Genomic DNA, 27915 nt, shown 5'->3' on the forward strand with positions numbered 1-27915 from the left:
CAACAATCAAGGTATTTGGTTCAGCTACTTTTCTCTCCCCCTTCCCCATTTCATTTATTAATCACTTGAAATATCCTGAAGAATTAAGCATAAAACTCCAGAGATGGATGAGATTGTGTGGATCATTTTTTTAAATGGCATATTTTTGTTCTCTGTAACGAGGAAGGGGAGGAGGCAAATGTCCAGTCACCAGTAAATACACACACACACACACACACACACACACACACACACATCCTCCCTGTATCTCCTTCAACTGTATCCAGTAATCTCACTTTCAGGTCCTTTCATCCTTCATATTTTCCTGTAGTGTAGGAATAGCTCATGTAGGGCTCTCCAGATATTGTGGACAACTCCCATTATCCCTGACCCTTGGCCATATGTACGGGGGGGGGAGGGATGCATGAGTCTTTCCATTTCAGTTTCTCGTTATTATACTCTTAAATTTAGTTCTCAACATTTCCATAGCAATTTGTGAATTTTAATTATGACATTTCTTTATTATTTTTCTAGAAACATTTTTTTGGGGGGGGGAATGAATGCAGTTTTAATGAAGATGCTCATTTTTCCATGACACTTTCCTTTTAATATACTTGGTATGAGAACCATATTGCAAAATATGGAGAAGTGTGAATCGAATTAGGTAGTTTCTCATTAAAATCAATTTTCTCCTCCATCTCTAAATAGGGCTGATAAGAATTGTAGCCCCAAACCTCTGGTGGACATGACATTGTCTACGCCAGATTTTTGCTATGATGTCCTTTGGAACAGCGTCCCTTTTCATGTGATCAAGTTCTTGGAGTGTTTAACCTATACCAGTGCCCTGGACTAGGGCTACAATTGTATGTCCTCTAACCCATTTAGTTCCATTTTAGACTGCAGCTGTAGAAATCATATTAGGAGGAATCACATTGAACACCAATAGTAGAATCAGCACAGCACAAAAAGGGCATGTATGGAAATAGAGATGGGTATCTTCAAACATCTGAATGGTTACATCACAGAAGTTAGTCCAGGATCCTGTACTGTTAGGGGTGATGAATTATTATTATTATTATTATTATTATTATTATTATTATTATTATTAGACAAAGTAATAATCATAAATGAATAAGAATAAAAATGTGCACCCCACCACCAAGACCATTCCATTGTAACTATCCAATCTCCCAAAAATTCAACACCTCTTACAATGGCTTGACCCCTTTCCGTTTTAACAGTACAAATTATACAAACAACCTCCATATCTCCTTAAAATCATTTATCTTGCACATTTCCAGTATTACCTTAATGGCACATTCATCATTAATAGCTATATCCCACACCTCTTTATACCATTCTTCCATTTTATATTCAGTTTGCTCCTTCCACATTCTGGCTATAATAATTCGTGCAGCTGTCAATAAATCTGTGAGCAAGTCCTTCATAGCCTGTGAACCTTCCACCCCATCGTAAATTGATAATAATGCTACCTCTGGACTTTTGGTCAGCTTTAACACAGTGATTTCTGTTATCTTCTTAAACAAAATAATAAATAAATCCATTATTCCGTACTAGTTAGGGGTGTGGACTTTAAGGTAACTCCCAACTTTACAGTTCTGAGATTCTCTGTTGTGTTAGATTTCTTTATTGGGGAACATACAAAGCAATACCCCATACATATAATATGTATGGGATTCCCCAGTCTTATTCTCAGGATTCCATTCCTGTCACTATTGGGAAGAGAAATTGCATGGGTTTCAAATCCAAAATGCTGCGATCATGATTGGGTTGGTTGAGGAAACATGAGAAAGGAGCACGTAGGAAAAGGTCCAGCAACCTTCTTTCCAGCTGCTTCTCCACTGCAAATCTTCCCTTCCCAAAGCCATTGTGGAGGAGCAGATATCTCTTAAAAGACAAATACAAATGTGGCAACATTAGTTTGCTAATGTTTTTTTAAAAAATTGTGTTTTAGAATGATGTTGACAGTCATCACCAGCAAACAGCAGTGGGAGGAAATCAATCAAGTCCTTCAGCATTCATCCTTCTGGGATTTGGCAATCTACTTGAACTGCGAATTCTCCTGTTCATATTGTTGCTTGCAATCTATGTTTTATCTCTAGTCATGAACTTCCTGATTGTTTTTCTGGTTGTGGTTGACCAGCATCTTCAAACCCCCATGTATTTCTTCATCATGAACCTGTCCTTCTTGGAGACTTGCTACATTTCAACCATCCTCCCCAGGATGCTGGTCAGTTTCCTTACTGGGGATAGGTCCATATCCATTATGGGATGTATCACACAATACTATCTCTTTGGTTTCTTGGCAGCCACAGAATGCTACCTTCTGGCAATGATGTCCTATGATCGGTATTTGTCAATATGCAAACCTCTGCACTACACATCCATTATGAATGGTAGACTCTGCATCCGACTGGTGATCACTTCTTGGATGTGTGGCCTGGTGACCAACACTATCATCGCTTTGCTTATGCTAAAGCTCACATTCTGTGGGCCCAATGAAATTGATCATTTCTTTTGTGATGTATATCCAGTGGCAAACCTCTCCTGTAACAATACTCAGCTCGTAAAACTTGCAACATTTATTTTAGGAGTGATAGGAACAGGTCCCCCTTTCCTACTAACTTTGGCATCTTACGCCTTTATTATTTTCACTGTCTTGCAAATTAAGTGTAAAGGTGCCCAGTGGAAGACCTTCACCACTTGCTCTTCTCATCTAATTGTGGTGACACTTTTCTATGGATCATTATTCCTTGTCTATATAGTCCCTGAAACAGAAACACTGAAAAGACTGTGCAAAACCCTCTCTCTGTTCTATACCATCTTGACTCCCTTGCTCAACCCCCTCATATACGGTTTGAGAAACAGAGAGATGAAGGAAGCTCTGTTTAAATCTTTCAGAAAATTCAGCAATAGAGTTTCATAGCTCCAAAATGACTTGATAGAGAAGTTGAAGGATACAGAAATGTGGGGGAAGTCCTGAGAAAGAATTTGGCATTATCAAGGATGTTTGATGATGTCTGAGGGAACTATGTATGCCAAATTCATCATTAAGATTTCCTGATCCAAAACTCTCAGGTCTAATGTGTCAATTGCAGTTCAGCTGTTTACCAGTTTTTCCACTTCTTCAGTTGTTGTGGGATTATTCCGAGTGAATGGATCTGATGGATGTCTTCATGGATCTGGTGAAGCATACAAAAAGATTTTGTAATTGTGAAACACTTGTAGTTTCTTGTGAGATGGACACATAATTTTTACAAATTTAAACTCTGTATTGCACCATGATTGCTTTCAACAACAAATGACTGGGACAAAGCAATGGGAATTAACCCACTGCACGGATTTGAAATGCCGACCTTATGGTTGGCAAGCCCAAGAGGCTCGGTAGTTTAGACCACAGTGCCACCTGCGTCCCTGGGGAGAGGATGCAAGTGGACAGCAGAAGTAGATTCTGGAAACTCTTATGCTGGATCGGAGACGTATACTTCAATGTTGGAAGGACAAACATCCAACATCTACTACACAGTGGTCTGAAGACCTCATTGTCCCTCTTATGATTGAACAAAAAAGCTCCTAATTGTCAGTCTTGTTTAGATACCTTTCTGGATAAATGGACTGTGTATGTTAATCTATATGTTTATATTAGGATTGGTGTAATATGCTTATTGTTGATGTCAGATGCTGCTATCTTTATTTATTCCTACTAATCATGTTGTTATATTTGCAAATATATATATATATTTAAAGAAAACACATCTGTTTTGTAATATCAAGACCCGGCTTTGGGAGAGTAACATGTAATCAATAAAATGAATTCCCCCTGGCATGAGTGAACCTGTAACTTTCCGCATCTGAGAACATTTTTCCAGTTCATTTGGCTGGAGTATCATTGATGTCCTATTATGTGAGCCTTACCATGCTAATAGTTTAAGATGTTTGGCATAGCTCCCAGAATTACTGATACATAGAGCCAAGCATAGGGGGGAAAATTGATCAGTGCCATCCCCCCAGTACTTGCAAGTCTCCATCTACAGAAACATTTGTGCTTGATCATTTAACCATATTTGAATAAGTGCATCTGCTGATACTTTCCTTATAAATAGAAGCAAGACAAATTGGGAGCTTTTAGAAGAGCGCACTGATATCCTGCTACTGTAAGGAAGCAAGACTCCACAACATCCACCTGAAGCAAAGATTGTTAGGATAGAGAAGCAGCAAAACAGAGACTTGTCTTCTAGTGATGGAACCTGAATCTAACACATCAGAAATTCCACCTAGAAATATAATCATTTTGGAGGTAAATATTTATGCATTATCTTTTCATCCCTATGTGCTGTATTTGGAACTGTGGGATTGTCTGATGTGAAGTGAAAGATGTGCTCCATAAATCTGTTTGTTCTCATTTTTGTTCAGATTGACAGTTATTTAATGTACCTTCCCCTTTCTTTCTTTCTTTCTTTCTTTCTTTCTTTCTTTCTTTCTTTCTCGCTTTATTGTTGTACAAAATAATAATGTTCCTCAGTCCTCAAGTTTAATAAGTTTATTAAGAAAGTCATAGAGTTGTCAAGCATACGAAATGAGATATTTTACTGAAGCAATTAATTTTAAACTCTTTGGAATACTGGAGGCAACACTTTGAATTTCACAGAAAACAACTCCAGGACTAGGTGCTCAGAGTTAAAATAATGAAAATAATGTAAATGTTAATGCAATAGCAATTGTATTAATAGAGATGACAGCAGTGGGAAATGGGACTTCACTGTTTACCAGAGTTTCTTCTCCTTCCCCCAAAGCTACATCACACCAGGCACATTTTCTTTCATTCTCCAATTCCAGCCAAAAAAGAAAAGGTTAGCTATTGCTTGGCTACAGTATGTTCAGCACTCACTCCAAGTGATTGACTAGAATTCTTGTGTTACACATGTGGTAGAATGCTGCCTGTAAAAAAAAGCAGGGAAGATGTGATAGCTATCTTCAAATGTTTAAAGGTATAACACAGAGACGAGGGAGCAGACTTGTTCTCCGTTGTCCCCAAATGTAGGACCAGAAAAAATTACAGGGAAGAAGATTTCAGCTAAACATGAAAAGAAACTGTGAAATAAGAGCTGTTTCATAGTGGAACATATGTACCAACTTGAACATTTAGCTTTGTGGAATGTGCACTGTTGAAGGTGCTAAAGAACATGTGTTCCACACTTGTAAGAAATCAGTAGTGTAAGAAATCTAGAGCAGCGGCTATACTTTGGAATGCCCAACCTACTGATATCTGACAGGTATCTGCACTATATTCTTTTCAATGCCTGCCTAAAATTTCTTTGTTTAGCCAAGCCTCCTCAGATATGTAGCAAAAACAAATGTGTCTTCTTTTTTAGCTATTGATGATTTCAGTCATCTTTTCACTGTTTTTAAATACCTGCTTTGAGCTGTTTTACAGATAATCTTAATGTTTTATTTCATGCTTTTGTAAACTGCTAAAAGTTTTTCTTCCAATCAAGCAATATGCAAAGCCATTTATTTATTTATAATTTTTTTTAAAAAAACAAACTGCCATGGGAAATCCTGGTCTATCCTCTATTACCGTATTTATGCACAGACCGGGCACACATCTGTCATCGGTGCTGTGCTTGCATCCTGTGTAACAGTGTGTCCCCTAATACTGTGAATATCAGCACACAGCACACTGTGTCACCAGCAAGGTTTGATTACAACATCCTGTATGGTGTTCCACACAGAAAACATTCCCTTATTCTAAGGTAAACTTTTGATTCAGGAAACAAGTGAGTCATTTCTCACTAAGGTCATGTCCTTTCAAATACCAACTGGGCAGGGTAAACTAATGAAACTGTCCCTTTCATTTCATGCAGTAAACCAACCTTTCTTCCTTCCTCTGGTGCATGAACATCTTGGGGCATACGGTTAAGGGTAGAAACACATATCCACAGCAAAAGCACTTCAACAGAAGATCCTAAACCATATGTTGGAAAACATCTGAGTGCTGGACACACACATGAGTTCAGACACACACTTTATAACATCTGCATTGCAGATCTTTCCCTGATTGCAGTCTTTAAAATCACCAGATTGTAAAGCAGGCAGGGCCAAACTTGGCCCTCCAGATGTTTTGGGACTACAATTCCCATCCTCCCTGACCACCGGTCCTATTAGTTAGGGAGGATGGGAGTTGTAGTCCCAAAACATCTGGAGGGCCAAGTTTGGCCCTGCCTGCTTTACAATCTGGTGATTTTTCCATTGTGTAAGTTTTCTACTTCCAGGGAAAATATTTTGTATTACCTGGAAGCACCCAGGGAGGAAATGGGAAAGCCACAGGTAGGAAATGGTTAAGCACTATTCTTCTCTCCAAATGCCTCACCTCTGCAAATCAACCCTTCTCACTGGCCCTAACTCTAACCCTTTCTATGCGAGAAGTGTTTCAAAGGAAAAGAAGTAGGGTCATGGCAGAGCTTTTAAAACACATGATACTCCATGTCCATTATTTTTAAATAATACAGCATGAGAAAACCATATTGGATACCTGGATCCTGCCAACTTTAGCTTCGAACATCAGTGGATGGTGGAACAGGAGTGTCCAAGCTCACTAAAACTTGTCCAATTGTATTTCAGAATGATGTTGAGATTCATCATCAAACAGAAATAAAGAAAAATATGTCAAGCCCTACAACATTCATCCTTCTGGGATTTGGTAATCTCCTTGAATTGCGAATCTTCCTCTTTGTATTCTTTTTTGCCATCTATGCTTTGTCGCTTGTTGCAAACCTCCTAATTGTTTTTCTGGTTGTGGTTGACCAGCATCTTCAAACCCCCATGTACTTTTTCATCATGAACCTGTCCTTCTTGGAGACTTGCTACATTTCCACCATCCTCCCCAGGATGCTGGTCAGTTTCCTTACTGGGGATAGGTCCATATCCATTATGGGATGCATCACACAATATTATTTCTTTGGTTTCTTGGCAGCTACGGAATGTTATCTTCTGGCCATGATGTCCTATGACCGGTATTTGGCAATATGCAAACCTCTGCACTATTCAACCATTATGAATGGTAGACTCTGCTTCCAGTTAGCATTCACTTCTTGGATGAGTGGTCTGTCAACCAACACTATCATAACATCTCTCATGGTAGAGCTCACATTCTGTGGGCCCAATGAAATTGATGATTTCTTTTGTGATGTATATCCTGTGGCAAACCTTTCTTGTAGCAATACTCACATAGTAAGAACTGCAGTTTTTATACTAGGGCTGATGGTGACATTACCCCCTTTTCTACTAACTTTGGCCTCCTATAGCTGCATTATTTCCACTGTCTTGCAAATTAAATCCAAGGTAGCGCAGCAAAAGGCATTCTCCACCTGCTCTTCTCATCTGATTGTTGTGTCACTTTTCTATGGGTCGATATTCCTTGTCTATATAGTCCCTGAAACAGAAACACTGAAGAGACTACACAAAATGTTTTCTCTGTTCTACACCATCCTGACTCCCATGCTGAACCCCCTCATATACAGCTTGAGAAATAGGGAGGTGAAGGAAGCTCTGTTCAGATCTGTCAGAAAATTCAGCAGCAGAGTTTTGTAGCTTCGCAATGTTGTGCTGGATCTGGTGAAGTATGCAGAAATACACACAGATGAAGGGTTGAGAAAGGATTTGCCATTATTGGGATGTGAGGATCTCACATTTGCAAATACCTCAATAAAGCAGCCTGAGCCAAAACCCCTGACATTAATGTACAGATTGCAATTCAGATCTTCAGCATATTTTTTTCACTTCCCCAGTTGTTGTGGCACACTTTTCAGCAGGAGAATCTGATTTGTATTTTCATGGACCTGTTGATCCATAATCACAATTACTATGGAATATTTGTAGCTGGTGAAGATATGAAATCAAGCATCATTTTTTATATTGTAAAATGTGTATTTGGCTGTTGATAGAACAACTACAAATTACTTGCATTTACCTACTGAATTGGCCTCCATCTCTATCAGTGCTAAAGAACAGCAGCTCTCTAGATATTGTTGGCCAATATGGTCTCGGGTGGTAAGGGTTTTAGCCCAACAATATCTAATGGGTCATTCATTCCCTACCACTGAACTAAACCAATATGAAAAATTTTAATGAAATTTCATTTTTTTTTATAATAATTTTTATTGGTTTTTTAACAAAAAGACAAACAAAACACAAAACAAAAACATATAAAAAACATTTAAAACATGACTTCCCCATACCTCCCTTTCACTGCATCCTTGTTTTGCAACTCTTTAGCAACCCTTCAGTCAATTTCTCTAGTAATTTTCTTTAAATTTCCTTAATGTTAATGTTTACAGCTGTAATTCTCTATTTCTTACCCCTAGACATCTTGTCAGTCCTCAATTTTACAACAATTTTTAAGATATATTTTAAATTTCTTCCAGTCCTCTTCCACTGTCTCTTTCCCCTGGTCACGGATTCTGCCGGTCATCTCTGCCAGTCCCATAAAGTCAATCACCTTTGTCTGCCATTCTTCCAGAGTAGGTAGTTCTTGCATCTTCCAATACTTTGCCAACAGGATCCTTGCTGCTGTGGTCGCATACATAAAAAAAAGTCCTATCCTTCCTTGGCACCAACTGGCCGACCATGCCCAAGAGAAAAGCCTCCGGTTTCTTTATAAATGTCCACTTAAGGACTTTTTAAATTTCATTATAGATCATTTCCCAAAAGACTTTGATCTTTGGGCAGGTCCACCAAAGATGATAGAAGGTACCTTCAGACTCATTACATTTCCAACATTTATTATTGTGCAAATGGTAGATTTTTGCAAGCTTGACTGGGGTCATGTACCACCTATAGATCATTTTCATTATGTTCTCTTTTAAGGCACTACATGCCGTAAACTTAATGCCGGTGGTCCATAACTGTTCCCAGTCAGCAAACATAATGTCATGACCGATATCCTGTGCCCATTTAATCATAGCTGATTTAACCGTTTCCTCCTGTGTATTCCATTTCAACAGCAAGTTATACATTCTATATAGATTCTTAGTATTGGGTTCTAGCAGTTCTGTTTCTAACTTTGACCTCTCCTTCTGAAATCCTAATTTCCTGTCCTGCTTAAATGTCTCATTTATCTGATAGTAATGTAACCAATCTCGAACTTTAAACTTTAGCTTCTCATGACTCTGGAGTTTAAACTTTTCACCATCTTGTTCTAGGATTTCACAATATTTTGGCCAGTTAGGTTCCATGTTTAATTTTTTCACCGCCTTGGCTTCCATTGGTGACAGCCACCTAGGGGTTTTACTTTCCAACAAATCTTTATATCGAATCCAGACATTATACAAAGCTTTCCTAATAATATGGTTTTTAAAGCCTTTATGCACCTTTACCTTGTCATACCATAGATATGCATGCCAACCAAAGTTATTATCATACCCTTCTAAGTCCAAAATGTCTGTGTCTTCAAGGAGTAGCCAGTGTTTCAATCAGCAAAAAGCCGCTGATTCATAATAGAGTCTTAAGTCCGGCAGGGCAAAACCCCCTCTATCTTTTACATCAGTTAAGATCTTAAATTTTATTCTGGGCTTTTTGCCCTGCCAGACAAATTTAGATATATCTTTCTGCCACCTCTTGAAGCAATCCATCTTGTCTAGAATCTGTAAGGTCTGAAATAAGAATAACACTCTAGGCAATATGTTCATCTTGATAACAGCAATTCGGCCTAACAAGGAAAGTCTCAGCCTAGACCATATTTCTAGATCTTTCTTAACTTCTGTCCAACATTTTTCATAATTGTCTTTAAATAAGTTCACATTCTTAGATGTTAAATTCACCCCTAGGTATTTCACTTTTTTCATTATTTCCAAACCAGTTTCACTCTGAAATCTCTCTTTTTCTTCCATTGTTAAATTTTTTTCCAACACTTTCGTTTTCTGTTTGTTCAGTTTAAATCCTGCTACTTGACCAAATATCTCAATTAATTCTAATGCTCTTTTGGTACTAGTATCTGGCTGTTGCAACGTTAACACTAAGTCATCTGCAAATGCCCTTAATTTATAATGTTTAGCTCCGACCTGTATTCCTTTAACCAACTGATCCTTTCTAATCATGTTTAACAAAACCTCCAGGACAGATATAAAAAGCAAAGGGGATATTGGGCACCCCTGTCGTGTACCTTTTTCTATAGGTATTTCTTCCGTTACCACGTTGTTCACTATTAGCTTTGCTTTTTGTTTAGAATATATTGCACCTATACCGTTTTCAAAACCTTGGCCTACCCCCATCCCTTGGAGATTCTTCATCATAAAACTCCAACAAATGTTATCAAAGGCTTTCTCCGCATCCACAAAAATCAAAACCGCCTTTCGGTTAATGTCAACTTCTAATAACTCCAAAATGTCTATAATGTTCCTCACATTGTCTGACATATGTCTCCCTGGGAGAAAGCCAGCTTGATCTTTATGAATCTCCCCTATCAGTACTTTTTTTAGTCTTTTTGCCAAAATGTCTGCAAAAATTTTATAATCCACATTAAGTAAGGATATAGGGCGGTAGTTTTTAACCTGGTTCTTTTCAGTCTCTGTTTTCGGTATAAGTGAGATGAAAGCCTCTTTCCACGATTCAGGTGCCTTTTTCCCCTCCATAATTTCATTACAAACTTCCTTCAATGGTTGTATTAACCATTCCTTCAACGCTTTGTAATATCTAGCAGTCAAACCGTCTGGTCCTGGAGATTTTCCCAACTGCATGTTCTGAATGGCACCCTCTATTTCCTGATCTGTTATCTTTTCATTCAGAATCATTTTGCTTTGTTCTGAAATTTTTGGTAAACCATATTTTCTAATAAATTCTTCTATTTCTTGTTCATTTACTGGCCCTTGTGCATACAGTTTCCTAAAAAAACTTTGAAAACAATTACTTATCTCGTTGGGTTTGTGGATAATCTTTCCATCCATTTCTAAACTTGTCACAGTGTTCAGTTTCTGCCTTTTTTTCAGTTGCCATGACAGAAGTTTCCCACATTTGTCTGCTGATTCAAATGTCTTTTGTCTCATCTGCTTTATTTTCCATTCTATTTCTTGGTTCATCAGTTCCATGTATTGCGTCTGATAATACTTTATTTCTCTCAAAATCTCCTGAGACTTTGGTCTGGACCTCAATTTCTTTTCTGCTTCTTTTATTTTTCCTAAGATTTTTTCTTTCCTCTCGTTTTGTTTTTTCCTCTTTATAGAATTCTGTTGAATTAGAAAACCTCGCATCACGGCTTTGCTAGCGTCCCAAATTATTCTTTTCTCCACATCTGTTCTCAAGTTTACCTCAAAATAATCTTTCACTGCTTTTTGGGCCTTCTTGTAAATCTCTTCATCTTTGAATAGGGTGTCATTCATTCTCCATCTAAAGGATCCAGTTGTTGTTAGTTTCATTTCCATCCTTACAGCATTATGGTCGGAGCAGGTTTTTGGGCAGATTCCTACTTTTTTTATTCTTGGCGCCAGGCTACTAGTAACCCATATTTGGTCAATTCTTGTCCATGTCATCTTTGCTTCAGAGAAGAAGGTTCCCTCCCTCTCCAGAGGGTTCCTTGTTCTCCAGATATCAATCAAATCCATGGTCTCAGTCATTTCAAAAAAAAAATTAATGAAATTTCAAATGCCAGCCTAAATGGCTATATCTCTGTGCCAGTTCAATCTCTTGTTCAACTCTTATTCATCACCACTATGTGGTTATGTTCTCTGTCATCAAGACTGCAATCTTATGCCAATTTACTTCAGAGTAATCTCCACTGAATTCAATGGAAATTACTTTTCTATACAAATGCATAGGATTGTTCTGGAAGGATCCAATCCTGTGCACACTTTCCTGGAAGTAAGTCCCATTAAAGTCATTGGGGATTTTGATTATACATGTACAGGATTGCATGTTAGTTACATCAATATATTAATAATATTTTTAGTATATTTATTTATATCCTGCCTTTTCCCCTGACAAAGACTCAAGGTGTCCTACAGATAAAATAATAACAGCAAAAAACACAGGGGAGGGAGAACAATATTTTTTTTTAAAAAAAAATAATAAAATTAAAATTGTATCTGGCATGTCTGTGCTCATGTCTGTTGATGTGTGTGTATTTTAATCAACACATATTGGGACATTTCTATGGAAAGCCAGAGTAATGATTGCTTTTTACAAGAAGACAGAGAGATTTGACATGCAGAGTTTGATTTTGCAGGATGTACTCCAATATTTCCTGAGTATTCTCAGGTAGCTACCAGATGCTTCTATTGCTCATTATCTACTAGAGTGGGAGGGTCTATTCAGTGGCAGGAGGGAAATCTAACTGCAAACAGTGACTCGGCTTCAATAAATGAGAAAGTAAAGGAGGAGCTGTCAGTGACTATACAGATCTCTCCATATCCTCTGGATCATTGTTAATGCCCACATTTCAATCTCCACTCTGGAACTCACTGTCTTAGCTCCTGCCTCCACACCTAGTGCTTGACACAGGCACTCAACTTTAAAATACTTGGAAGTGGGCTATGAAACTTCAAGAACCTCCAAGTCTTAGCTGAAATGGCACGAGCCTAGGATATCTCCTCTTATACCAACTTGTTCACTCCCTGGGATCCTCTGGGGATCCACTTGTGCCACAGGGGTGGCTGAGGAATGGCTGGTTGAGATGTGAGAGAGGCCTTTCTCCATGATCATGCCAATCTCTACTTCAGGATGTTCAGTGCCTGTCTCTGTTTTTCCAGATGTTTGCTTTTAAAGTTGATGATTTAATTTTTGTTAAGGGTTTTTACTTCCTTAATGGAAGCTGGCTGCGCACGAAAAAGGCAGTGGTACAGAAGAATATATATTTTTAATAAACAATAAGTCAATGACAATCCATCATTCTTTATTATGATGAGCATAGTTCAGCCACTAAGTTACAGTCAAACAAATACATTTTGTAATTTGCAGTTAACAAGACAGTAGCAGTCTATTAGGAATTAATAGACAGAGGTTAGACTACACCCCTCTTTTATTAACCAGTTTGGCTCTGTTTTGTTTGTGGGGCAGATAGAAGGCAATGCACATTCATCCTGATTTGCTTCCAAGGCATTTACACATCTTCCTGTTAATCATTCTTCCTCCCACACTTTTCAGTTTCTTCCCCATCACTGCACAGTCTCTGGGTGTGTTTTATGTGGATTGCTTATGCTAGGGCAAGGGCACTAGGACACTTTATTCCACTTGAATTATGCAAGACTACATTTAGTTTTCTGATAAGGGCTACAATCTGACGTGCAAAATAGTGACAGTATGTGGGACTGGCTGCATGGCACAGACATAACTCTCCTCGGTGTCTTGCTGCTGCTTGCTCACCCCCCTTCTAGCTCTCTGCCAACCCAAACAAATGCATTGGTGGTGTCACTATGCATCACATAAGGAGACTCATGAATGTTCATGCATGAGTGTATAGCCTGGGCTGTTTGCCTCGCTGCCTGATCACTTGGTCAGAGTGAGTTGCCTGCCTTAAGCAGCAAATGCTGCAGAAGAGAAAGCCATATCAAAGCACTAAATGAAAAGCTCTCCATGCCCCCAAAGCTGAATTGCCTTCAGGGATAATGCCAGCATTGAAGATTAAGATGCCAATCCAGTCTCTATTTGGAATGAAGGGACACCATATTGTCTTTTGCCTCAAGTAGCAATATATTTTGGGCTGGTCCATGAATGTGTTGCCTTGTGTTTCACTTTAGGGCATAGTAGGAATAAAATATACACATCATTTCCCACTATGGCCATTGCCTTTCAAGTACTCTTTTTGCAACCTTCTTAATCATTTGCATGTTTAAACATGTCTACAACTAATGGGAGGGGGAATGATGCTAAGCTTGATGCAAAATGGTGGTCAAGCTGCCGGTACACTGGCAGCAAAAGACACTCAGAAAGAAGCTTTGCTACTGCTACTACAAAATGAGACCTACTCTGGAGGGACATTTTCTTCTAACCCTGAAGAAACTTGATGATTTCCCCATAGCATGGGAAATTCTGAGGGGCCACTTGCAAAGAACTCTAAAAATTGTGCAGTTCACCTGGCTGTGGTTTATGTTGAAACATCCACTGCATTAATCATGGCAGAAGGGTGGACCAGAGAATGAGAACAGGAAAGACAAATGTTTGTGTCATAGTTGAGCTGTATAGAAACATTCTCAAAACTGGTTTGTAAGCGTAATTAAACTAGAAACAATAAAAAACAATAATAAATCCATAATAAATCACATTTTTAACTGTGAAGGAAGCCCTTTATGATTTCCACTCCAGCAGTTCAATCTTCTGCCTCATGTTAGATAAGTCTACCCTCCACTGCAAGGCAAATACATAATAACATGAGGCAGAAGATTGAACTGCTGAATGAAGCTCCAATGTCAGTGTGGGTGTTGGGATATACAAGCCCAGGGATCCAGGTTTTGTTCCTTATAACACAGATGACCTACATTCTATTGCTTTTATACATAAAACCAACACTTTGTTGCTCAGCCAAAAGCCATAACACAAGAGCTAGTAAGAAATAAGAAATGAAGGTACAGTCAGATAAACTAGCTGACTCACAACAAGCGATAATGCTAGCAACCCATATAGAATCAAAGGAATTGAATGGAGAAGTTCAGCAGCTATGCCTCACAACTTTTGATCAGCTTTTAAACGTAAGGAAAGGGATAGAGTAGGGTGAATCCTTGCAATAAATAGTAATCTGCTACAAACAGCTCTTAGGTTTTTGTCAGGGGATTGTTCAAGGGAGTCGGGACAGTGCAGAATACTTTACTAAGCTGTCTCAGAATTTGGGTGTTGGGAAACATCTGGAGAATTATTACGGTGTCATAAAAAATACAAGCCATAGCAGGATGAGAAGAGCAGTTCAAAAAAGAGTTTAGAATATGAGTATTTTTTTTAGGATGGTGGAACTTTTTTTCTGTAAACAGTCTTCCTGTAAACACTCTATTACAAAGCCTTTCACATCTTACTCTCATAAGCCATGACCAAGGATCTTCAATGGCTGATAAGGTTAAAGGATGGAGGGGAGTAAAGTCTTGCATGAACTGTCAGTCTACCACATAGAGTCTTTAAGGCTTTGTGAACTTCTTTGTTTCTCAAACTGTAGATGAGAGGATTGATCAAGGGATTCAAGATGGTGTAGAAGAGTGAAAATACTTTATTGAGATCTCTCAGAGTCGGGGTGTCTGGCAACATGTAGACAACGATTATTGAACCATAAAAAGTGCAAACCACAATGAGATGAGAGGAGCAGGTCAAAAATGCTTTTTTCCTCCCAACAGCCGATGGAATCTTCAGGATAGTACTGATAATACAAACGTAGGATATGAGAATCAACAAGAATGGGGTGACGGTGATAAAGAAGGCCGAGAAAAGGGTAAAGAGTTCAATCCTGCTAGTGTCACTGCAAGAGAGTTTTTCAATTGGGGTGAGGTCACAAAAGTAATGATTGATGACATTGGGCCCACAGAAGTATAACTGAGCCAGGAGACCTACTAGTATGCCATTAAAGAATGGACCATTTGTCCATGTGCCAGCCATAAGCTGACAACATAGTTTTCCATTCATGATGGAAGCATACAGCAAAGGTCTACATATTGCCACATAGCGGTCATAGGACATCACGGCCAGGATATATGTTTCTATAGCTACAAAAGAGCCAAAGAAATAAAACTGGGTTAGGCACCCATTTAAAGAGATGGTTCTCTTTTGAGATATCATGTCAGCTAACATTTTGGGCAGGATGACTGAGCTGGTACAAGTCTCCAGGCAGGACAAATTGGCCAGGAAGAAGTACATGGGTGTGTGGAGGTGCTGATCAGCCACAACAAGCAAAATGATGAAACAATTCCCAGTTAGTGTCAAGATGTAAATCATGAGAAAGAAGGAGAAAAGGAAAGGCTGCAGCTCAAGCAGATTCCCAAAACCCAGGAGGATGAATTCTCTGATTGCTGTCTGGTTTCCTTCTTCTGTGTTCCCCATTGCTTTAATCAACTGGAGGTCCGCACAACCCTACAACATAACAAGAACCAATGGTTTTAATGAAGTGGTATTCACATATTTTGGGGACAGTATAAACCTATACATGACTACTCAGAAACACCACTGCAGAAAATTCAACGAAACTTATTCCCTGTTTGAAAAATGCATAAATGATTTCAATAGAAATTAATAATTGGAGCCAAATGCCATGTGTCTTATTCAGTCTAAAATTCTTGGATATCTGATTTCTCAGTTCTGAGGGTTAGGCAGCGCTTTGATGAAAGCATATGGCTTTAGTACTTACATGCACCCATTTACTGTTGGATTATGCTCCAGGAGTTAGTGCTGCTAGCAGAGGTTGTATGATGAACAACACCATGCAACTGAGTGTCTCTGAAACTGCCTCTTACAAAAACGTAAAAGGAAGTGAGCCTGGAGACTTACTGCTGATTTTCTAGCTGTGTGGAAAACATGTATGATGCAAGCAACTTCTTAAACCCAACAGGGATCCCAATATTAATTCCTCCTCTGTGGACTACTATCTCATCTGGGTAAAATGTGACCTAGAACATCTATAGGTAGGGATGTTAGAGAATTCAAAACAAAAATAGAAACGGAAACTAAAGAGGAAAGTGATGAAGCTTGCTTATTTGCCCCATATTTGGAATAGAAATCAATCAAGTGAATACCAATTAGTATTTGCTGTTGCTGGTGTGCAGGGTTTTAAGCATAATCGATAGCGTTATTTCCCCAATTTAAATTGTGTTCCCTTTGCATTGAAATGAATGACCTTTGAAATGAAGAGAATGGTGTTACATCATTGATTACATCAATTACTTTAAATAGTAGGCAGTGTTTTCTTCCAAGCTCAGATGGTTTTGGCAAAGGAAGTGGTCCTTTGTGGATTTGAAGGCAATATGGATGCTTGAGGATGAGGATTGCAGGCTTGATTAAAGGATGGCAAGAATAACAAAAGCAATGCACACTTAAGTCTGAGCAGACTGAAGAGGATATATTACTGTATGCAGCTGAACACAGTTCACAGAAATAGACTACAGCAAATATATTACTCCATTGCTAGGCATGATGGAAAGAAATACAGTAAGCAGCATAGATCATGCCCCTTTGGTTGCTGCCAGGGAAATCCGTAAACACAACTGTAGGTTGTCCCCTTTAACACATCCAGAAACAGACACAGCTAAATCTTAAGGATCCAGCACAGCATTTATCCTGATGTGCTTACACAAAGATTACACATATTACAGCCATTGTACTTATTATGGTCATCTACTCAGGGTAAGGAGATAAGGAGGAAACTACCTACTTTTATTTGATTTAATACATCAAATCAACACTTTATTGCCAAGACAACAGCCATAACACAGCAGCTAGTCAGAAATAACAACTGAAAGCATAGTCGGATAAACAAGCCCATCCGCAACAGGTGATATAGTGCAAATAAACAGAGGAGAAGTCATACAACTAAATGGAGTACTCTAGTCACCCCAACAGACTCGAAAATATATGCCCCAAAATGTTTTAGTAGCTTTGAAACATAAAGGACAGGGGTGAATTCAGTCAAATGCTTCTTTAAAAAATGGCAATAGTACAGTATTTAAAAAATGTAAGACACAAAGAGATGAGCAGGTCAAAAAGGCTTCCCCCCCCCCAATAGCAGAAGGGAACTTTAGGATGGTGGAATCCTTTTTTCTGTAACAGTCATGTGACCCCCATTCTTCTCCTCCTCTCTCTGTGTGCAAACCTTCTGCGCAACGTGGGCGCTGGCAAAGAGGGACTTGCCTCCCCTCCCCTTTGCTCAGGCTCAGTGTTTAGGCTCTCCCTAGCATCTTCTGATCCCTGCGCCCCTTCCCCACTGGAGGCGGGGCTTCCCTCCTCGCCAGAGGAAGAACTGCTTCACAAGATCTTCAGAGGCTTCCTATAACACAACTGCCCTTCCACCTCTCGCCTCTGAGCTGATGGCAGTTCCCTGACACCTATGGTCTTTCGCTCTTATACTGAGTGATGTTCCTAGACTTAGCACAAGTAGCAGAGGAGGTCTGTGGAACATGGATGGCTCTGGCCTAAGTGAAAAAATAGGTAATTCTGAAACTGCTTTTTGTAAAAGCTGAAAAGGACCTTCGGGAGTTGATGATTTTCTGAGTGTTAAAAATAAAATAAAATGATGGTGCAAGATGCCTTCTGAACCTAAAATATATGTCTACATTAATTGCTGTTCCTTGAGAGTAATAAACTGAGTGATATTTAACTTACTGGTTCTGTAGGGTGGTTGTAGGGGGTTGACAAATAAGTCAAGACTGTCAAAAATGAAGAAACTTTAGCTGAGGTCTGCTTATGGCTGTCTAGTAACTTGTAACACTCCCACTAATCATTTATTGTACGTTAAAAAGGCAAACAAAAAGGGCGGGTGAAAAAGGACTTTTGCCTTCCAATAGTCAATGAAATCTTTAATCTGTTAACAATAGTACAAGGATAAAATGTGATTGTCAGAAGAAAGGGATGGCTGTGACTATAAATGCATTTATATGCACACTTCGACACTTGGCACTCGCACGGGCATTTTTGTACACATTACTTTAAGAACTGCATTACAGAATCTAGAGATGAATGGATTTTGAAACATGGCTGCATTTCAGTTTGCATCTTGTTTCAGAATGTGGAAATTGGGTAAGTTTGCCTTGGAATGCAAGTTGAAATGAATTTCTCTCTACCTTTTTTGTTGTTGTTTAGTCGTTTAGTCATGTCCAACTCTTCATGACCCCTTGGGCCTGAGCACGCCAGGCACTCCTGTCCTCCACTGTCTCCTGCAGTTTGGTCAAACTCATGTTAGTAGCTTTGAGAACACTGTCCAACCATCTTGTCCTCTGTCATCCCCTTCTCCTTGTGCCCTCGATCTTTCCCAACATCAGGGTCTTTTCCAGGGAGTCTTATCTTCTCATGTGGTGGTCAAAGTACCTACCTATATATCCCACCTGCTGCAGTGGAGAGGAAAATTGTTTTCCTAAACTACCATACCCTTAGAAAAACAAGTGATTCTGTGTCACGGACTACCTAGATGAAGAAGAATGGTGGGAGGCTACAGCTGGGGAACACACACACCCCAGGAAGCTTCAGAGTGGTAATGCTCTAAGCCAGGAAAATGCTGGTGGGATACAGAAGACAGGCCAGAGGAAGACGGGGGAGCAGATGGGTTGGAAGCTGAGTAAGCAAGAGATTAAGTGAGAGTGAGGCAGTTGAGCAGGAGAAGCAGGCTGAGGCTGTGACGGATCCCCAGCAACCTGCCAGTTCCACTATTTCCTTCCCCCCCTCCTCTTCTGTCCCCAAAATCAAGGAGGGTATTACATAAAGCATAACAAAAGGCACAGAGAGCCCCTCCTCGAAGGAGTTTGCAATGCTTAGGAAGGCAGCCAGCTGAGGAGGAATGTTAGGAGGAAGTGGGAGGCTCAGATCTTCATTTCTGGCAACTGATTCATCAGGCTAGACCTGGCCACAGAGTTTCGCTGATGTGTCCCTCTGAATAAAGACTCAACCTTACTGCTCCTCTCTGAGTTTCTGTGCTGAACTGCAGCTGAAATTGCTCTGACATTCTAGCAGCAGCAGCAGAAGGGGAGGGCAAGAGAGGTTCATAATAAATTCAGTGGGTGGAACAGTTAAACTCACCTCTCCTCATACTGCAAACTCAAACCAGGTCAGATGCAGTGTCCAGTGGGATTTGTTTGTTTGTTTGTTTGTTTGTTTGTTTGTTTGTTTGTTTGTTTGTTGTTTAACTTTCCAGGTCTTCATCTTTCCAAGGCACACAATTCACTGACAAGCTATACTGGATATTTTTATCTTAACCTCCTGGATAGAAGCTCCAGTTTAAATGTGGATGTTGGGATGATGCCTTGAAGCACAAGGATATAGTCCATTTATTTCTTTATACATATTACTGCCATCAACGCAGGGCTAAGCATCTACAGAGCAAGCAACTGACATGTCATTGCTAAACTAAAAGTCATAGCACAAGAGTTGCTCAGAAATGTGAACCGAAAGCAAAAATTATCCCAACAACATTTTTGAGTACACCAAAAGGAATTCAATAACCAAATGGTGTGGCCACCCAGATGAGGTCAGCAGCTATGCCTCAAAACTTCTGATTGACTTTTAAGCACTGAGGAAAGGGATGAATTCAGCCAGATCCTTGACAAATTCAGATGACTCCTTACAAAAAATAGCCATCTACTACAAACCGTTCTTAGGGCTTTGTGAACATCTTTGTTTCTCAAGCTATAGATGAGGGGATTGATCAAGGGAGTTAGGATGGTGTAGAAAAGGGAGAATACTTTATTGAGATCTCTCAGAGTCGGGGTGGCTGGCAACATGTAGACGATTATTATTGTAGAATAAAAAATGCAAACTACAGTGAGATGAGAGGAGCAGGTCAAAAATGCTTTTTTCCTACCAATAGCAGATGGGATCTTTAAGATGGTGGCAATGATGCAGACATAGGATATGAGAGTCAGCAGGAATGGGGTGATGGTGTACAATGCGCACAAGAGGAAGGCGAAGAGGTCGATCAGGCTTGTATCACTGCATGAGAGTTTTTCCATTGGGATCAAGTCACAAAAGTAATGGTCTATGACATTTGGACCACAGAAGGATATCTGGGCCATCAGATAGGCTACTATGCCATTGCCCAGCAAAGAACTAATACATGGCCCAGCCATGAGCTTAACACAGAGCCTTCCATGCATGATGGAGGCATAGTGTAAGGGTTTACAGATTGCCAGGTAGCGGTCATATGACATTGCTGCCAGGAGGTATGTTTCTATAGCTGCAAAGAAGCCAAAGAAAAATAGCTGGGCTATGCAGCCACTAACAGAAATGGTTCTCTCTCCAGTTATCAAATTGCTCAACATTTTGAGCAAGGTGACGGAGCTATAGCAAATCTCCAGGAAAGACAAATTACTCAAGAAGTAGTACATGGGAGTTTGAAGGTGCTGATCAGCCACAACCAGCAAAATGATAAGGAAATTCCCTGCTAGTGTCAAAATATAAATCATGAGGAAGAGGGAAAAAAGCAAAGGCTGCAGCTCAGGCTGATCCCCATATCCCAAAAGGATGAATTCTTTGATTGCTGTCTGGTTTCCTTCTTCATTCTTCCACATTGTCTTTATCCAACTGAGGTCAAGGCAGCCCTATAACATAATCAGAGCACTTTTAATACAGAGGTGCACACTGAGAGCAAAATCCATGGGTGGAGGGTAGGAATGGCATGGAAATTTGATTCATTTCACATTCAATGCTAAATTTATCAAATTCACACTTTCTGGTATAATATGATAATCAACACATAGCCATCCTCCCATGCTATCCAAATTTTGTGATGTAGTTATCCAAACAGTGTTCACAAATATGCACGTATTATGGGAAAGTGTGCAAAAAAAAAAAATGTAGATTTGTGGAAGTACCATACAAAATTGCATTATATTGCTGGCCAAAATGTGTCTGTAAGAAATACACACAAAAATGCAGAACAACCTTCATGGGGATTTTTCTTAAGAAATACAGATTGCTGCAGATATGTGGTGAACTGAATGTGGGGAAAATAGAAGCTGAGAAAACCAAATTAGATAGATTCTTCCATCCTTAGCAGTGTCCAGCCACTCCTGCTTCCATCCAAATTTTGCCCCCCTCCCCCATGAATGTTGTTCCAATATCAGACAAAGCAAAAAGGAGGGCTTCTGGAGTCATATTGAAAATGGATCAGGCTAAACTTTGGATCCAAAGTCCTCCTATTCCCCTGAGGTATAGGTACACAAAATACAAATACATTGCCTTGGATGCAAATACAAGCTATCTCTACACATGTACAGGTGTTTGTGTGAAAAAGTGTACACTTGTTAATTTTGTACAGCTCATGTAGAAACCTGTGTACATGCAGATAACTGTATGTGTTTTCAGTTGTTGTTTATACTCAATGAATCTGTATCTGTACTCCCCAACACTCACATCAGAACTAGGAGGAAAGCACATCAAATCTTGGGACTGGTTCATGTATTTTCCTTACCATTGAAACCATTGGGGAGGAGAACATTTTATTAAAACAGCTCCCCCAAAGGGGAACAATGCCATGCACATGATCTTCCACCCTTTATAGAATTGCACCCAAAAATTAACAACAGGAGCCACATTCCACTTCTGCTATCTTTTCCAATATTCTTGGATTTTGGTTCTTAATGTTAGCCAGGGTTTTGAAAGATGATGAAGATAAAGCGTGCGGATTTAGTACTTACCTTCCCTTATGTATCTGCATTCAGTGATTAGTACCAGGATCAGTGCAGGTGGCAGAGGATTTCTCTGAATTTGTGTTGAAAAACAACGAGCTGTAACTTCATTGTCTCAGCTGCAAAATGAGTGCCTCTGAAGAGGCTTCTTTCAATAGCTTAAAAGAAGCGAGTCTGGGGACGTGCTTCTGATTTTCTGCTTGTGTGGAAATCATTTATGATGCAACCAACCTTCTAAACCCAAAGGAAATCCCGATATTAATTCCTCCTCCATCAGACTGCAGTCACCTTTTTCCTGCACTCCAGAGTTTGATGCACTTTGGATCTCTGTGTCTTTTTATCTACCTTTAAGTCTTAGGCACAAATTGCCTTCTGCTCCTCCTAGCGGTCACTTCTCTCACTTGCATCTCATTAGCTGCTCCCTTTAAAATTCAGCTACTATGTACAGGTATTATTGCTGGGCATCAGTTTGTACTATGTGAACCAAGGTAGGGCAGGAAGATGAGGATATTTTTGGTAGCTGGTATGGGAATAGAAGCAGCAAAAAATACAAATGGAGAGGGAGTCTTGTATTGGACAGGAGGTTCTGGGAGCAGAGAGAGGCTATTGTTTCTTTATTGTTGTTTAACAAATTTATATCCTGTCTTTCCAGAGAAACACATCCAAGACAAGCAAACGCAAATAATCAATTTTAATAAAAGATATCATAATATAAAAGATAAATATAATATAATATAATATAATATAATATAATATAATATAATATAATATAATATAATATAATATAATATAATATAATATAATATAATATAATATATACATACATATAATATAATATAATATAATATAATATAATATAATATAATATAATATAATATAATATAATATAATATAATATAATATAATATAATATATACATACATATAATATAATATAAAAGATCAATTTCAATAAAAGATATAATAATATTAATAAAAAGAATCACATCCATGAATGCAGCAGCTTGATTTTAAAAAATCAATGAAGGGATAAAAGCTCATCACATGAATTAGAAACATGGTTAGCTTGTCATTCAAACCACAACAACAATGCTCACACCATAATGAACCCTAAAAACTCATTTCTGTAAAACATCAATATGCAAGAGAAAAGATGGCAGATACTATCACTGAAGCTGATAAACTAGGACAACAACTTGGCAGATCAAATGTCTTGTAGGTAAGAAAAGCCATTATATAACACTGGAAGGCCAAGTAGCGGAGGAAAGAATGAACTTCCCCAGGGGAGGAATTTTAAAGCTTGGACATAACTGAGAAGTCTCTCTGCCATATTCTCGTCCCAGTCCAATGGAACTCAGAAGTTAGTAAGGCATGAAGCAGAGAACTTTGAAGGGTATATGGGCCACCTAAGTCATGGTTGTGTGCCGCATATAGGAAAGAGGTAAGACACACACACACACACCAGACTACAGAAGGAAGCTGCAGCAGTGGTTGATAGACCAGTTTGAGAACTCTTATTCTTTTCCTATATACCTGGGGGTTACCACCTTTTCCTTCTTCTTGAGACTGATGACTTCCCATTCACTTTTATCCAATTGATCAATGAACCCCAAGTCACAGAACAGCTCAAGAAACTGCAGAATTGGAAACATCAGGAACACCAGTTCCTGAAAGAAAATGATCATGACAAAAAACATGACCTTGTATCCAACATTAGTTCTGAGAAGATATATATTAAAATGAATGAATCTGACAGACTTACATCCATTAATTTCAGTGGATCTATTCTGAGTAGAACTTGGTTGGAGTCAGCCCATTAAAAAGACTGCAAAAGATGGGAGTACATATAGACAAACAGGGATATGACTTGAGTGTGCATTTCTGTGATAAAGAAAATATTTTTAAAAAACACAACTCCTAAATAAAACTAACAGCAAACCTAAATCTGATGTTTATTATATAATTTGCTTTTCTTGAGTAGTTAATTATTCTTTAACAAATAGCTAGCCACAGGGGAAAATGGAGAACAGAAGATCAGGACCATAGGATGATGTGAAGGAATCCAAATTTGCTCCTGCACTGATCCTAATTATAATTCCCCCCCACACACACACACACACTATCTATTCATAGTAAGAAGAAAGTTCCCACTGGAGCCAGGGTTCTGCATACATGAGTACTTTGACTAGCTGATAAACTTAATGGAAAGGAAAGAGTTCAGATCATGCCTTGCAAAAGATGTTCAATTTCTTCCAAACTCGTCTTAGGGCTTTGTGAACTTCTTGGTTTCTCAAGCTGTAGATGAGAGGATTGACCAAAGGATTCAAGATGGTATAGAAAATGGAGAAGACTTTATTCAGACCTCTTAGAGTTGGGGAGTCTGGCAACATGTAGACAATGATTAAAGTGCCATAAAATATGCAAACCACAATTAGATGAGAGGAGCAGGTGGAGAAGGCCTTTTTCCTTCCAGTGGTGGATGGGATCTTTAGGATGGTGGCAATGATGCAAACATAGGATGTGAGAGTCAATAAGAATGGGGCAACATTAAAATTGAAATTAAAGAAAAGGGCAGTGAGTTCAACCATGCTTGTGTCACTGCAGGACAGTTTTACAATTGGGATGAAGTCACAAAAGTAATGATCTATGACATTGGGACCACAGAAAGATAGCTGAGCCATCATGATGATCACAATGAAATTAGCCAGCAAAGAATTAATCCATGTTGCAGCCATGAGGTGAACACAGAACCTTCTACGCATAATGGTGCTGTAGTGTAAAGGTCTACATATAGCCAGATAGCGGTCATAGGACATTGCTGCCAGGAGATAGGTTTCTATACCAGCACACAAACCAAAGAAATAAAACTGGGCTATGCACCCACGAACAGAAATGGTTCTCTCTCCATTTATCAAATTGGCCAACATTTTGGGTAAGATAATCAAGCTGTAGCAAGTCTCCATGCCGGATAAATTTCCCAGGAAGAAGTACATGGGAGTGTGAAGTTGCTGATCAGCCACAATGAGCAAAACAATCAGGAGGTTCCCAGTTAGTGACATAATAAAAACAACCAGGAAGAGGACAAAAAGAAGAGGCTGCAGTTCAGGGAGATTCCCAAATCCTAAGAGAATGAATTCTATGGTGGCTGTCTGGTTTTCTTCTTCTCTATCCAACATGAGTCTTGTGTCAAACAAATGAGACATCAACTATAAAATATAATCTGAAATATAGACATTTTAATGTAGAAGAACCATGAATTATATTTTGTGCATGCAATTTTCTTGTAAATGCAACAGGAATGTCAGTCAAATCCATCAAAAGTGAACAATGAAATTAATTTATTTCAGTCTGTTTGATCCCTAGCATGGCACAAATGGTTGCTAAAAATGTTTTTTTCTATTTTCCTCCAGCATAAAGTTGTTTGGTTGGTTTGACATGAGCCCATTACCCCCAAATAGATATGTACATTATTTTGAAATTTTTGTTATTTACATATCATTTGATGTATAATAACTGCTTTCCCAAATTCACAACAGAGGCCATGCTGATGTGTCCCAAAGACATATCAGAGTTTTAAAAATTAACTGATGTGTCCTAAAGACATATAAGAGTTTTAAAAATGGCATCACTCCGCAGAGAATAGCAGTGTTCGATAACTTGCCAGAGTGGTGCATACTCTAGTTATCTCCTGCTTGAACTACTGCAATGCGCTCTACGTGAGGCTACCTTTGAAGGTGACTCAGAAACTGCAATTAATTGAGAATGTGGCAGCTAGACTGGTGATGGGGAGTGGCCACCGAGACCATATAACACCGGTCCTGAAAAATTTTCATTGGCTCCCAGTACGTTTCCTAGCACAATTCAAAGTGTTGGTACTGACCTTTAAAGCCCTAAATGGCCTCGGTCCTGTATACCTGAAGAAGCATCTCCTCCACCATCATCCAGCCCAGACACTGAGGTCCAGCACTGAAGGCCTTCTGGCGGTTCCCTCACTGAGAGAAGTGAGGTTACAGGGAACCAGGCAGAGGTCCTTCTCAGTAGTGGTGCCTGCCCTGTGGAATGCCCTCCCAGCAGATGTCAAGGCAATAAACAACTATTTTATTTTTAAAAGACAACTGAAGGTAGCCCTGTTTAGGGAAGTTTTTAATGTCTGATGCTGTATTGTTTTTAATATTCGGTTGGAAGCCGCCCAGAGTGGCTGTGGAAACCCAGCCAAGAAGAAGAAGAAGAGTTTGGATTTGATATCCCGCCTTTCACTCCCTTTAAGGACTCTCAAAGCGGCTAACATTCTCCTTTCCCTTCCTCCCCCACAACAAACACTCTGTGAGGTGAGTGGGGCTGAGAGACTTCAAAGAAGCGTGACTGGCCCAAGGTCACCCAGCAGCTGCATGTGGAGGAGCGGAGACGCGAACCCGGTTCCCCAGGATTACGAGACTACCGCTCTTAACCACTACACCACACTGGCTCTCAAATGGGCAGGGTATAAATAATAAATTATTATAATATTATTATTATTACCTGCAGCAAATCTTTGTTATAGTCAAGGATATCCTAAGTGTCTGTAGCATCATTTGTCCAGATTCATGCTAAAAAACTGAAGTCTTCTGAGCTATGAAGAAAGAGTGATATTGAAACAGCTCTACATAAGCATTTAAAAGAAATGATCCTGGGGGTGTTGCTGCTGATTAATAATGCAGCGAGCCTCCTAAACCCAAGAGAGGTGCCTACATTACTTCTTTCTCCATTGGATATTCTCTGTTGTACAATAGGGCGGTTCATAAAAAAACCTTTAAAAGAAAAATGCCTGCTCCAAAGGTCTTATCTTACTACATTAGGGATTATATAGCTATATCTGAAATTTCATGCATATCAGTTAATATCTTGACCCTCCATGAAAAAACTGTTTATTTGGCTGTTTTCCTATGTTGTGAAGGTTGAAAATTCAATTCAGTGGAGCAGGGTCAAGATATTAACTGGTATGCATGAAAATTTCAGATATAGCTATATAATCCCTAGTGTAGTAGGATAAGACCTTTGGAGCAGGCATTTCTTTTTTAAAAAAAGTTTTTTGTGAACTGCCCTATTATACAAAGCATCAATCATCCCCAGCTAATGCACATGAAAGTCTAGATAGTCCCATTCACAGACAGTATAATATTTTGCTGCTAACACATTTCTCCTGGGCAAACATTCAAAATTCCACAGCAGCTGGACTACCAGCCTCAAAAGTCAGCAATGGGGGAGGGGGACACACGTGGAAATATCACAGGTTACTGTGTTTCATTTATTTTGCACTCCTAAATATTTTCTCTTGCTTTTTTTGTTATTAACTATATAACTTTCCATCATCCCCCCCCCCCAACTTCCTAATAAGTCTGATTTATTTGGCCTTTTTAAATTGGTTCTCCAATTTTCTGGCATGGAAAAGTGAGCATAGCTTGTGTCCAATAGAGCTTGTGTTCAATAATGAGAATAATTGTGTTCCATTTACTTCCCCCTTGGTTATGAGGTGATTTGGGAGTGGCTCCCCCCCCCCCACTTGTAAAGTACATACAGCTGCAGGAGGAAGTTGGAAGAGTGACACTCGTTCCCACTTCCTGTTTTAGCTTTATTTGCTTTTCAGTTCTCAT

The 27915-nt window shown here is 39.2% G+C and overlaps 3 protein-coding genes across 3 annotated transcripts in view; all 3 read right to left on the reverse strand.

Moving 5' to 3' along the window:
* LOC310830564 (uncharacterized protein) overlaps nucleotides 1-22412 on the reverse strand; it is a gene marked incomplete at its 3' end in the record, with an annotated part of 28946 nt that extends 6534 nt beyond the window's left edge. The window contains exons 1-3 of the mRNA XM_083710346.1: nucleotides 22296-22412; nucleotides 20162-21197; nucleotides 15178-15668 (exon numbers count right to left, since the gene is read on the reverse strand). Of these exons, the coding sequence (XP_083566472.1) occupies nucleotides 15178-15668; nucleotides 20162-21167 (1497 nt within the window). The 5' untranslated portion in view covers nucleotides 21168-21197; nucleotides 22296-22412. The remainder of the gene's footprint in view (nucleotides 1-15177; nucleotides 15669-20161; nucleotides 21198-22295) is intronic.
* LOC310829685 (epididymal sperm-binding protein 1-like) overlaps nucleotides 1-27915 on the reverse strand; it is a 101477-nt gene that overhangs the window by 14050 nt on the left and 59512 nt on the right. The gene's annotated exons all lie outside the window — the stretch shown is intronic.
* On the reverse strand, nucleotides 24508-25461 carry LOC310830565 (olfactory receptor 1f45-like; the record flags this gene model as incomplete). The annotated part of the gene is made up of 1 exon (XM_083710347.1): nucleotides 24508-25461. One exon carries the CDS (start codon nucleotides 25459-25461, stop codon nucleotides 24508-24510), a length of 954 nt encoding a protein of 317 aa, XP_083566473.1.

Source organism: Podarcis gaigeae (genome assembly GCF_964106915.1).
Source record: "Podarcis gaigeae genome assembly, chromosome: 13".
In the NCBI taxonomy this organism is placed as follows: domain Eukaryota; kingdom Metazoa; phylum Chordata; class Lepidosauria; order Squamata; family Lacertidae; genus Podarcis; species Podarcis gaigeae.